Raw genomic sequence first — 13,802 nt, 5'->3', positions numbered from 1 at the left:
CTGCAACAACTAGAGCTGCAGAGAGCACAGAACCAGTAAGAAATGCAACAACAACTATTAGTTCGGTAACCACAAGTCCAGCATCTGCCACTACTGTATTTCCAGTAAGTAAGTAACCTTAACTCTACGGCAACAACTACATCCGATATCGATTCATCACAACCGTCTCCCAAACCATTGAGTGCAAATAAAAATATTCTACCTGTAATTTCTACTGTATCACCTTCAACCACTGCAACAACTAGAGCTGCAGAGAGCACAGAACCAGTAAGAAATGCAACAACAACTATTGGTTCGGTGACCACAAGTCCAGCATCTGCCACTACTGTATCTCCAGTAAGTAACCTTAACTCTACTGCAACAACTACATCCGATATCAATTCACCACAACCGTCTCCCAAACCATTGAGTGCAAACAAAAATATTCTACCTCTAATTTCTACTGTATCACCTTCAACCTCTGCAACAACTAGAGGTGCAGAGAGCACAGAACCAGTAAGAAATGCAACAACAACTATTGGTTCGGTAACCACAAGTCCAGCATCTGCCACTACTGTATTTCCAGTAAGTAACCTTAACTCTACGGCAACAACTACATCCGATATCGATTCATCACAACCGTCTCTCAAACCATTGAGTGCAAATAAAAATATTCTACCTGTAATTTCTACTGTATCACCTTCAACCACTGCTACAACTAGAGCTGCAGAGAGCACAGAACCAGTAAGAAATGCAACAACAACTATTGGTTCGGTGACCACAAGTCCAGCATCTGCCACTACTGTATCTCCAGTAAGTAACCTTAACTCTACTGCAACAACTACATCCGATATCGATTCATCACAACCGTCTCCCAAACCATTGAGTGCAAACAAAAATATTCTACCTGTAATTTCTACTGTATCACCTTCAACCTCTGCAACAACTAGAGGTGCAGAGAGCACAGAACCAGTAAGAAATGCGACAACAACTATTGGTTCGGTAACCACAAGTCCAGCATCTGCCACTACTGTATCTCCAGTAAGTAACCTTAACTCTACGGCAACAACTACATCCGATATCGATTCATCACAACCGTCTCTCAAACCATTGAGTGCAAATAAAAATATTCTACCTGTAGTTTCTACTGTATCACCTTCAACCTCTGCTACAACTAGAGCTGCAGAGAGCACAGAACCAGTAAGAAATGCAACAACAACTATTGGTTCGGTAACCACAAGTCCAGCATCTGCCACTACTGTATCTCCAGTAAGTAACCTTAACTCTACTGCAACAACTACATCCGATATCGATTCACCACAACCGTCTCCCAAACCATTGAGTGCAAATAAAAATATTCCACCTGAAGTTTCTACTGTATCACCTTCAACCTCTGCAACAACTAAAGGTGCAGAGAGCACAGAACCAGTAAGAAATGCAACAACAACTATTGGTTCGGTAACCACAAGTCCAGCATCTGCCACTACTGTATCTCCAGTAAGTAACCTTAACTCTACTGCAACAACTACATCCGATATCGATTCACCACAACCGTCTCCCAAACCATTGAGTGCAAATAAAAATATTCCACCTGAAGTTTCTACTGTATCACCTTCAACCTCTGCAACAACTAAAGGTGCAGAGAGCACAGAACCAGTAAGAAATGCAACAACAACTATTGGTTCGGTAACCACAAGTCCAGCATCTGCCACTACTGTATCTCCAGTAAGTAACCTTAACTCTACGGCAACAACTACATCCGATATCGATTCATCACAACCGTCTCCCAAACCATTGAGTGCAAATAAAAATATTCCACCTGAAGTTTCTACTGTATCACCTTCAACCTCTGCAACAACTAAAGGTGCAGAGAGCACAGAACCAGTAAGAAATGCAACAACAACTATTGGTTCGGTAACCACAAGTCCAGCATCTGCCACTACTGTATCTCCAGTAAGTAACCTTAACTCTACTGCAACAACTACATCCGATATCGATTCATCACAACCGTCTCCCAAACCATTGAGTGCAAATAAAAATATTCCACCTGAAGTTTCTACTGTATCACCTTCAACCTCTGCAACAACTAGAGGTGCAGAGAGCACAGAACCAGTAAGAAATGCAACAACAACTATTGGTTCGGTAACCACAAGTCCAGCATCTGCCACTACTGTATCTCCAGTAAGTAACCTTAACTCTACTGCAACAACTACATCCGATATCGATTCATCACAACCGTCTCCCAAACCATTGAGTGCAAATAAAAATATTCCACCTGTAGTTTCTACTGTATCACCTTCAACCTCTGCAACAACTAGAGGTGCAGAGAGCACAGAACCAGTAAGAAATGCAACAACAACTATTGGTTCGGTAACCACAAGTCCAGCATCTGCCACTACTGTATCTCCAGTAAGTAACCTTAACTCTACTGCAACAACTACATCCGATATCGATTCATCACAACCGTCTCCCAAACCATTGAGTGCAAATAAAAATATTCCACCTGAAGTTTCTACTGTATCACCTTCAACCTCTGCAACAACTAAAGGTGCAGAGAGCACAGAACCAGTAAGAAATGCAACAACAACTATTGGTTCGGTAACCACAAGTCCAGCATCTGCCACTACTGTATCTCCAGTAAGTAACCTTAACTCTACTGCAACAACTACATCCGATATCGATTCACCACAACCGTCTCCCAAACCATTGAGTGCAAATAAAAATATTCCACCTGAAGTTTCTACTGTATCACCTTCAACCTCTGCAACAACTAAAGGTGCAGAGAGCACAGAACCAGTAAGAAATGCAACAACAACTATTGGTTCGGTAACCACAAGTCCAGCATCTGCCACTACTGTATCTCCAGTAAGTAACCTTAACTCTACTGCAACAACTACATCCGATATCGATTCACCACAACCGTCTCCCAAACCATTGAGTGCAAACAAAAATATTCCACCTGAAGTTTCTACTGTATCACCTTCAACCTCTGCAACAACTAAAGGTGCAGAGAGCACAGAACCAGTAAGAAATGCAACAACAACTATTGGTTCGGTAACCACAAGTCCAGCATCTGCCACTACTGTATCTCCAGTAAGTAACCTTAACTCTACTGCAACAACTACATCCGATATCGATTCATCACAACCGTCTCCCAAACCATTGAGTGCAAATAAAAATATTCCACCTGAAGTTTCTACTGTATCACCTTCAACCTCTGCAACAACTAAAGGTGCAGAGAGCACAGAACCAGTAAGAAATGCAACAACAACTATTGGTTCGGTAACCACAAGTCCAGCATCTGCCACTACTGTATCTCCAGTAAGTAACCTTAACTCTACTGCAACAACTACATCCGATATCGATTCACCACAACCGTCTCCCAAACCATTGAGTGCAAATAAAAATATTCCACCTGAAGTTTCTACTGTATCACCTTCAACCTCTGCAACAACTAGAGCTGCAGAGAGCACAGAACCAGTAAGAAATGCAACAACAACTATTGGTTCGGTAACCACAAGTCCAGCATCTGCCACTAGTGTATCTCCAGTAAGTAACCTTAACTCTACGGCAACAACTACATCCGATATCGATTCATCACAACCGTCTCCCAAACCATTGAGTGCAAATAAAAATATTCTACCTGGTTTCTACTGTATCACCTTCAACCTCTGCAACAACTAAAGGTGCAGAGAGCACAGAACCAGTAAGAAATGCGACAACAACTATTGGTTCGGTAACCACAAGTCCAGCATCTGCCACTGCAACAACTACATCCGATATCGATTCATCACAACCGTCTCTCAAACCATTGAGTGCAAACAAAAATATTCCCTGAAGTTTCTACTGTATCACCTTCAACCTCTGCAACAACTAGAGGTGCAGAGAGCACAGAACCAGTAAGAAATGCAACAACAACTATTGGTTCGGTAACCATAAGTCCTGCATCTGCCACTACTGTATCTCCAGTAAGTAACCTTAACTCTACTGCAACAATTACATCCGATATCGATTCACCACAACCGTCTCCCAAACCATTGAGTGCAAATAAAAATATTCCACCTGTAGTTTCTACTGTATCACCTTCAACCTCTGCAACAACTAGAGCTGCAGAGAGCACAGAACCAGTAAGAAATGCAACAACAACTATTGGTTCGGTAACCACAAGTCCAGCATCTGCCACTACTGTATCTCCAGTAAGTAACCTTAACTCTACTGCAACAACTACATCCGATATCGATTCATCACAACCGTCTCCCAAACCATTGAGTGCAAATAAAAATATTCTATCTGTAATTTCTACTGTATCACCTTCAACCTCTGCAACTGGTTTGGTAACCACAAGTCCAGCATCTGCCACTACTGTATCTCCAGTAAGTAACCTTAACTCTACTGCAACAACTACATCCGATATCGATTCATCACAACTGTCTCCCAAACTATTGAGTGTAAATAAAAATATTCCACCTGTAATTTCTACTGTATCACCTTCAACCTCTGCAACAACTAGAGCTGCAGAGAGCACAGAACCAGTAAGAAATGCAACAACAACTATTGGTTCGGTAACCATAAGTCCTGCATCTGCCACTACTGTATCTCCAGTAAGTAACCTTAACTCTACTGCAACAACTACATCCGATATCAATTCACCACAACCATCTCCCAAACCATTGAGTGCAAACAAAAATATTCCACCTGAAGTTTCTACTGTATCACCTTCAACCTCTGCAACAATCAAAGGTGCAGAGAGCACAGAACCAGTAAGAAATGCAACAACAACTATTGGTTCGGTAACCACAAGTCCAGCATCTGCCACTGCAACAACTACATCCGATATCGATTCATCACAACCGTCTCTCAAACCATTGAGTGCAAACAAAAATATTCTACCTGTAGTTTCTACTGTATCACCTTCAACCTCTGCTACAACTAGAGCTGCAGAGAGCACAGAACCAGTAAGAAATGGAACAACAACTATTGGTTCGGTAACCACAAGTCCAGCATCTGCCGCTACTGTATCTCCAGTAAGTAACCTTAACTCTACTGCAACAACTACATCCGATATCGATTCATCACAACCGTCTCCCAAACCATTGAGTGCAAATAAAAATATTCCACCTGAAATTTCTACTGTATCACCTTCAACCTCTGCAACAACTAAAGGTGCAGAGAGCACAGAACCAGTAAGAAATGCAACAACAACTATTGGTTCGGTAACCACAAGTCCAGCATCTGCCACTACTGTATCTCCAGTAAGTAACCTTAACTCTACTGCAACAACTACATCCGATATCGATTCACCACAACCGTCTCCCAAACCATTGAGTGCAAATAAAAATATTCCACCTGAAGTTTCTACTGTATCACCTTCAACCTCTGCAACAACTAGAGCTGCAGAGAGCACAGAACCAGTAAGAAATGCAACAACAACTATTGGTTCGGTAACCACAAGTCCAGCATCTGCCACTAGTGTATCTCCAGTAAGTAACCTTAACTCTACGGCAACAACTACATCCGATATCGATTCATCACAACCGTCTCCCAAACCATTGAGTGCAAATAAAAATATTCCACCTGAAATTTCTACTGTATCACCTTCAACCTCTGCAACAACTAAAGGTGCAGAGAGCACAGAACCAGTAAGAAATGCGACAACAACTATTGGTTCGGTAACCACAAGTCCAGCATCTGCCACTACTGTATCTCCAGTAAGTAACCTTAACTCTACGGCAACAACTACATCCGATATCGATTCACCACAACCGTCTCCCAAACCATTGAGTGCAAATAAAAATATTCTACCTGTAATTTCTACTGTATCACCTTCAACCACTGCTACAACTAGAGCTGCAGAGAGCACAGAACCAGTAAGAAATGCAACAACAACTATTGGTTCGGTAACCATAAGTCCAGCATCTGCCACTACTGTATCTCCAGTAAGTAACCTTAACTCTACTGCAACAACTACATCCGATATCAATTCACCACAACCGTTTCCCAAACCATTGAGTGCAAATAAAAATATTCTACCTGTAGTTTCTACTGTATCATCTTCAACCTCTGCAACAACTAAAGGTGCAGAGAGCACAGAACCAGTAAGAAATGCAACAACAACTATTGGTTCGGTAACCACAAGTCCAGCATCTGCCACTACTGTATCTCCAGTAAGTAACCTTAACTCTACTGCAACAACTACCTCCGCTAGGGATTCGTCATAACCATCTCCTAAACTAGCGTGTTCAAATAGAGATATTGTATTTGTGAATTCAACTTAGTTATATTGAAGATTTCCAGAGCTGTAGGGTATCATATTTCTAATAACTACTGTAGCCAAACAAGTGGAAGGAACAAATGGAATCATAAATACGCGTACTGAATTGAGATGTCGTGGCTGAACAAATTGTGGGCACAATCAATAAATGGTCTGTAACTCATCACAAAATCTTGACAAAGGTTGAAATTAAAAAAATGCAATTAGATATGAAGTATTTTTTAAAGATATGTATATATTTAAATTAAATAAATTTGATTTTGGTAATAGTATATCGAATATTAATCATGTTAATAAAATGTGACATTAATAAGTTTTCATTTTTCAATCCATATGCGAACATTCTCCGTAGTCGTTAATTTGTTTTTTTATTTTAAAATGAGTTGGTAAATAAAATTCGGGCCAACTTGGTTGCTGTAAGAATTATGTTTAAAGTAGTTCATTGAGTATTCAAATACACAATTTATTAATATAGAGATGAATAGTGTCGAAATTGGAATTTCCTGATGGAAAATACTTTGTTTTGTCTTCGTATCATACCGTTTCTTTTCTTTAAATGTTAAAGGATTCTCAAGATCCTCAAGTAAAAGTCCGAGGACATAATAGTTGTTTCCAAATACCACTGTTGGTGGATATCTGATGGTATCCGAAACAGTTATAGGATTAAACCATGATTAAATATTAAAAAACACTTCTCAGACATAAAATTTTCTCGCTATTACCCATTTTCTTCATATATATAAATATATATGTATATATATATTTTTATTTAATGTTTACTATTGAAGATTTATGAAAGTCAATATTTCATATACGTAGAAACGAACGTGTAATGTACGTAAATACGTTGTCTTATGTATATAAAAAGCTTATAAAATCTTATAAATGAAAAGCAGTTAAATTGTTTAAAATATAATCGCAGTTGTTTAAATAAAAGATTCTTCACGTTTTTGCCTTTTGTTAGGCTTTAATCTGGTTAGTTCTAATTTAAAGTAAAATGAAAGCGGTTGTAATTCGTCTATTTCTAATATTTTTCCTTGCAAGAGAAATATATTCACAAACAAATTATTGCAGTTCATCACTTTGTAGAGGAAAAAAACATATTGCATGTGGAAATAATGGTGTAGGTTCTGTACCAAAACTCATAAAAATGGGTGTACATTTTGATGGTTATTCCTTATTTCGTATTGCAGGCTTTTAGTTCAGCATGTGGAAGTAATGTGAAAATAATGCCAATATCAAGAAACCTCCGTAACGCTATAGTTAAAAAACATAATCAGTTACGGAATCAGGTTGCCGGTGGTAGTATATCGGGATATCGAGCTGCCACACGTATGGCGACAGTGCGTTGGAATAATGAATTAGCTAAATTAGCTGTGTTAAATGTAAAGCAGTGCGTGATGAAACATGACCAGTGTCGAAGCACCAATAGTTTTAAATATGCCGGACAGAATTTGGCAAATTCAGCTTGGTATGGTACTACTAAAACGGTGCGATCTCTTGCAATGCAACACATACAGATGTGGTTCGATGAATATAAAGATGCTTCTATGAGTTATATTAATAGCTATTCAAATCCAACAAATGGGTGTGTATTTTGCAAACTCAAATTTCTGCAGTTTTTTACTTGAAAATATTGTATAATTATATTTTTAGTAAAAAGATTGGACATTTCACACAAATGGTTCAAGAGAAAGCTACACATTTGGGCTGTGGTATTTTACGCCAACAAAAAGGAAGATTTAGTTATCAATTCATTGCTTGCAATTATGCATACACTAATGTACTGGATCAGGCCGTTTATAATAGTGGGACTGTAGCATCAAGCTGCACCACAGGACGCAATAAAAATTATAAGAATTTATGCTCCACCGCTGAATCATATGATGTCAACACATTATCAGACGCATAAGTGCAATCAATGTGTATATGATTTATATACAAACCATACTTACATGCATACATTAATAAAATGTGAACGAGAAAATTATGTAGAATAATTCAAACTTTTGAATTATCTAGGATATAATTCATAAATGTCTCTATAGCTTCGGTTCAGTTTGTCAACATACCTGAATAAATGGTATTGAGTATATATATAAGATGGAAATACTATAATTGTACCACTTTATAGGTTTATATATCTGGGGTCACGTCACAGGCGTTTTCTTTATAGGCTGCAATTGGTTACGTTGCAACATTTCACGTCTTCGTTAGTTTTAAAACCATAAAAATGTCGGTGACATCATCTTTATATCAGTCTTCAAATAATCTAATTAAGTCCAAACCTGTTCGCTCACCTACAAATGATTACGGAAGGGCACCTAATGAAACATCATAAGCTATGTAAATAATTATAATACTTACATATGGCAACTAGTGTAAATGGTTTATCTGTGAATATTTAATAACACAATTTAATGGATATAAGCGTCCAGTGATGATAACACAACGCTGATACATTGTGTAGGTTGTAAGCTCTCTTCAAATTGTTTTTAGTGTTATCCAGATATTTCCTACAAATGTAGCTTTATTAATTTTATAAGGCATTACTCTAAAATAGATTATAAATGATTGAAATTAATTTTATTGTCACTCTGTATACTACAATCCATAGATATGCCTAAAAATACATCGAGTTTATTATTAATGCATGGGTTAGATGATATAATAACGCTTGAGGGTAAATTAAAGAGAAAAGCGCCCATACTTTAATCTATTTCAGGATAATCTACTTCGCGATGTCATGTTTAAAGTTTTTCATAATGACAGTAAGGTTCTGAATTATGAAAAATATATTTAAATCGACTCAGCGACGATCCCTGCGTATTTTTCGGAAATAAATTATTATTTCTTTAATTATTTACAGGTGTTAAAATCTTTTGCAGTTATTTTTTATGAACATCCCATAATTTTAAAAACAAAAATTTTAAGTATGAATTTGTATCTTCTGTATTGAAAAGATCAAGATGCTTACATTTATTAATATCCACAATTTAAAGAAATGTGAAATCAAAATGCTTTATTCATATCTAATTGAAGGGAGTCGAACTCCTATATAAATATACGTATATACATATATATGTATATATTTTTATATATATAGATTTATATATACATAAATTTCATGTAATTCCGTTTTTTACTTTTAGGACCATTTTTACTGATGTGACACGTCTCTTTCGACCCTTACCATAAAGTTTTGCAAAGCTACTCGTATTACGAAAACAGACACAACCTATTTATTTATGTTTACGTATTACAGGTCTTTAAAAATACCAACTTGTAGTTTTCCTATCAGATGTAAGGTAACCACATTATCACACATGAATTCCATCCCGGATAAAATTAAATTTTTTTTTCGTGTAATCTATCGCACTCTTTTACGAGTTAACAATGTAATCGGTTTGACACATCTATCGCCCTTAAGTTCCCTGGAGTTCAATTGTGTTTCACACTGTATATACTATATGCCAATCTTGATAAAAAAAAATTATTTATCTATACTATCAACAAATTTCCCATGTTAAATTATTAGTCGTGATAGTATACGTTTAATAATAACTTATTAGTTGATGAATGGGGATACCATTATATCATTATACCATTATTACGTGAAGAATGAAGAATACAGGAGGACAAAGCACAAAGTACAACGACTAACGAGGGTTTAGAAGAATCAGTCGGTAATAAATAAAATAGATAGGTGGAGTTGAAAAGGTTGAAAAAAAAACAGCCAGAACGGGCGGCTATTATATGATTGGCTGAAGTATTTTAAGAACTATTAGGTCAAGGGAGAAGATTAAATGCTATCCATTATTTTCTTAATTTTCTAAAACTTAAATAATTCAATCGCACTTAATAATTTTAAAATATAATAAATAAAAGTTTTTAATATTTTTTTAAGTGTACCAATTGTTTTAATAATTTAACAAATTTGTTTTTAATAAATATTTTATTAAATATATTATTATAATCAAAATATTATGACGCACTTAACTGCGTTAAAGTGTTAGTATCCTATTATTCTGAAAGGGTGGTGTGGGTACGTGATACTATGAAAAACGTTATGCTCCCAAATGTTTCATTTGAAAAAAAAACGCGCACAAAACCTTTGATTTCAATGTTTCTATAAATCTATGTTTTTGTTTTCGACATAATAATCTACTTTTTTTGGCCAAAATTAAGAAACTAATTATTATAAAACAATATTGTATACAATTATTGTTATTGGAAGCACTTGTATAAATACTTGTGGTGTTGTGGTGTATTCTATTTGAAGGAAAAATTGGTATATAAACATCTCAAATATCGAATTAGATCAGTTAATTACTTTCAAAGATGTCTAGAGCACTGTGTTTAAAATTAATCGGCGTTTTTAGTTTCGCGCTTTTAATCGAACTAACTTTGTCGACTAACTATTGCAGTTCTACATTATGTAAATCCGGTGCAACGCATATTGCCTGCAATAACAACGGAGTAAGTGAAATCTATAATATATATGTGCTTACTGATTTATTTAAATTTTAATTATTTTATATAAAAATAACACAATTTTCGATATATTTCATTGTAATATCAAGATGCTCTATTGCTTTTGGGACTGAGGAGCACAATAGAATATCATTCTCTTGATATTATATATTGATTGTATATTCTTATATCTTATATTATTTAAAGTTTATTTCATGCTATGAAGTTCTCAAAATTTAAATAATGTTGAATATTATGTATAATATACATGATATCTTGTATTAAGGTGCTTTACCTTTGAATGTTGGTTTTTTGATCCAAAAAATATATAAAAGCCTTTGGTTGGTGAGATTCCATTATCAGTACGAGTACCTATTGAAACACACGGTCTCAAGGAGTCGAATATTCGAAAAAACTTATAAAAATTATTCCGAACATCTCAAAAACGATTGATTTATTTAGCCAGTAAGCAATTTTTGTTCATTCAATATCATTTAGCTTGATGTATAATGTTCCTCCGTACTTTAAAGGGTTCAGAAATCATGATGGTGTGGAATTCTATTAATTTTTTTATTTCAAACGCGTGTTTTCTATTACAAGAAATCTCTTACTATAAAAGAACTATCATTCAATAGAAAAGTAATAATAGTGAAGAAATTTTTATATTCAAAAACTCAATTTTTAATCCAGTGAATTCTCGGACTGTTACGGATACTACAAAAGTATTATTGTTTTAATAAAATCAAATTTATTATAGAAAATTTCTTTTAATTTAGGCCATAGTTGTTATTGTAATAACATTACATTTTTCATACAAGCACAACTTTTCCATAATTATCATTCACAATCCGTTCTAATATAATATTATATAAAAATTTATTTTGAATATATTAAGGCGTTTGCATCGGCATGTTCCAGCGATGCGAAAATCGTGCCCATGACAGCTGCATTAAAAAAAGCTTTGCTGAATAAACATAACACCCTCAGGAATACTATTGCATCTGGAAAATTAAATGGATATAAGGCCGCTAAACGTATGGCGACTATAGTTTGGGATGCAGAATTAGCCAAGTTGGCTGAATTAAATGTTAAGCAATGCGTCATGAACCATGATGAATGTCGTAATACTGATAAATTTAAGTTCGCTGGTCAAAACTTGGCCTACAGTGGCTGGTCTGGTACTACCAAAACCGTACAATCTGTTGCCGTTTCACATGTACAATTGTGGTACAATGAATATAAGGATTGTTCAATGTCATACATTAACAGTTACAAGAGTCCCACAAATGGGTAATTTTTTTATTGTATTTTATTATGATTTTTTTATTATTTTTATAATTTTTAAAATAATCATTTATATTTCTAACTTACAGTAAAGCAATTGGTCACTTCACACAAGTAGTCCAGGAGAAGGCAACACATATGGGTTGTGCCATTTTGCGCCAAACTAAAAGTGGTACCACATACCAGTTTATTGCTTGCGATTATGCGTACACAAATGTTCTGGGTAAGCCCATTTATACTAGTGGTACTGCAGCTTCAGGTTGCAAAACTGGTAGAAATCCAAACTTTAAATCTTTATGTACTACTAAAGAAGTGTATAATGTAAATTCTTAAAAATATATTTAAATTTTTTTATACGAAATTAAAAAAATATTGTTTTTAATTAATTAATGAGTGTATATTGTTGTTCTAACTCTTACTAAGGATTCTGCAAGTAACTGATTTGTTCTTCTCTTATAATCTCATTTCGCCTTTTATAAACAATTTCTTCACCTTCAAATATTTATATCAACATAAGAAAGTTCAATAGTCAAGTGGTTAGCAACCCTGATCATTGCTACTGAGTTCCGTGTTCGAATCCGAATGAGAGCAAATGATTTTAATAAATAATTTAAAACGAATGTGTCTTTAATAGATATTACGCTCTGTTTCACTTAAATAATGTAAATAATTATAATTAACAACTTTTATTATATTCGTAGTTAAAGCAGTTCCGATTCGATTTCTAAAAAGAGAGATATTAATTTATATTAATAAAAATGTAAATATATCAAATTTCAGAAATTGTTATTATAAATAATCTCTTAACAACATTGCTAAACTGTATCTAGACATAATCCTATTAATAACCATTTCTAGTTCTGAAATAATAAATGATATAAAACTCAGATTATATTGGTTCTTTAAAGAACTACAAATCAGATATGCTGTAACCCATGACTTCATATAACCCATTACCACCGATTTGCAAATGTTTTTTCATTCGCAACATTTAAACCCTAATAATGCATGTTATGCATGTATAGAAACATTGCAAATGGCTTTAGCAACATTTGATATAAACATATATTGTTCCGTCTATGTATAAGCTGCAATTTCATTATTGATTTTATCACTAATTCATTGTAAATGATTGCATGTATTTTTTGTAAAAATTCACTTAAATACATTCATGTAAATATATAAATATATTGATATCAATAATGTAGTATACATGCCTGCCTTTATTCATACATATAGGTAAAAAATAATTAGAACGGTTGCAAATTTGTTAATAAAAGTACTGATAGGATTCTTAAAAGAAATATAGTTTTAGAAATAATACAAATAAATAGTTTATTAATTCATGTATTATAACATAGACCTTAAGCTTATGTACTCTTAATAACTCTTAATATACTCGTAGTTAAAGTAGTTCAAGTTCGATTTGTAAAAAGAGAGACTTTAATTTATATTTGCCTTAACCTTAATATTATTCTAATTATAAGAATGGGAATAGTTTCCGTAAAACACATCACAAACTATAATGGAAAAGGTATTCGTATACCTATATGGTAGATGGTTTAGACATAGTTGACCTAACTGCTTGAAGTATTCATCACGTGCTAATAGTAAATATAACTAATTTTTAACTAAAAAAATATATTTTATGTAAGAAATACCAGTCTTCCTAATTAGGGGTCTTGCTTAGAATTAATTATAATTATATTTTATTGAATATAACTTAATTGAAGAGCTCAATTTGCTCTCTTCTTCTAATGAAATCCAATAAATAATATGTTTAAAATACATGACT

The 13,802-nt window shown here is 34.5% G+C and overlaps 3 protein-coding genes across 5 annotated transcripts in view; 2 read left to right on the top strand and 1 right to left on the bottom strand.

Moving 5' to 3' along the window:
- Positions 1–13,802, bottom strand: part of LOC119671448 (TATA-box-binding protein-like) — a 162,243-nt gene that overhangs the window by 46,386 nt on the left and 102,055 nt on the right. The window lies entirely within an intron of this gene.
- LOC119671449 (antigen 5 like allergen Cul n 1-like) lies at positions 7,254–8,230 on the top strand. The gene is made up of 3 exons (XM_038082086.1): positions 7,254–7,373; positions 7,444–7,838; positions 7,907–8,230. The coding sequence occupies exons 2-3, from the start codon at positions 7,480–7,482 to the stop codon at positions 8,160–8,162; spliced, it is 615 nt and encodes a 204-aa protein (XP_037938014.1). The 5' UTR covers positions 7,254–7,373; positions 7,444–7,479; the 3' UTR covers positions 8,163–8,230.
- Positions 10,592–13,802, top strand: part of LOC119667098 (antigen 5 like allergen Cul n 1-like) — a 3,551-nt gene continuing 340 nt past the window's right edge. Inside the window, exons 1-3 of the mRNA XM_038076384.1 lie at positions 10,592–10,729; positions 11,619–12,013; positions 12,097–12,328. Coding sequence (XP_037932312.1) covers positions 10,592–10,729; positions 11,619–12,013; positions 12,097–12,328 — 765 coding nt within the window. The remainder of the gene's footprint in view (positions 10,730–11,618; positions 12,014–12,096; positions 12,329–13,802) is intronic.

Source organism: Teleopsis dalmanni, chromosome 1 (genome assembly GCF_002237135.1).
Source record: "Teleopsis dalmanni isolate 2A chromosome 1, ASM223713v2, whole genome shotgun sequence".
In the NCBI taxonomy this organism is placed as follows: Eukaryota; Metazoa; Arthropoda; class Insecta; order Diptera; family Diopsidae; genus Teleopsis; species Teleopsis dalmanni.
The sequence above is the reverse complement of the archived record's forward strand: the minus strand, read 5'-3'. Positions and strand labels throughout refer to the sequence as shown.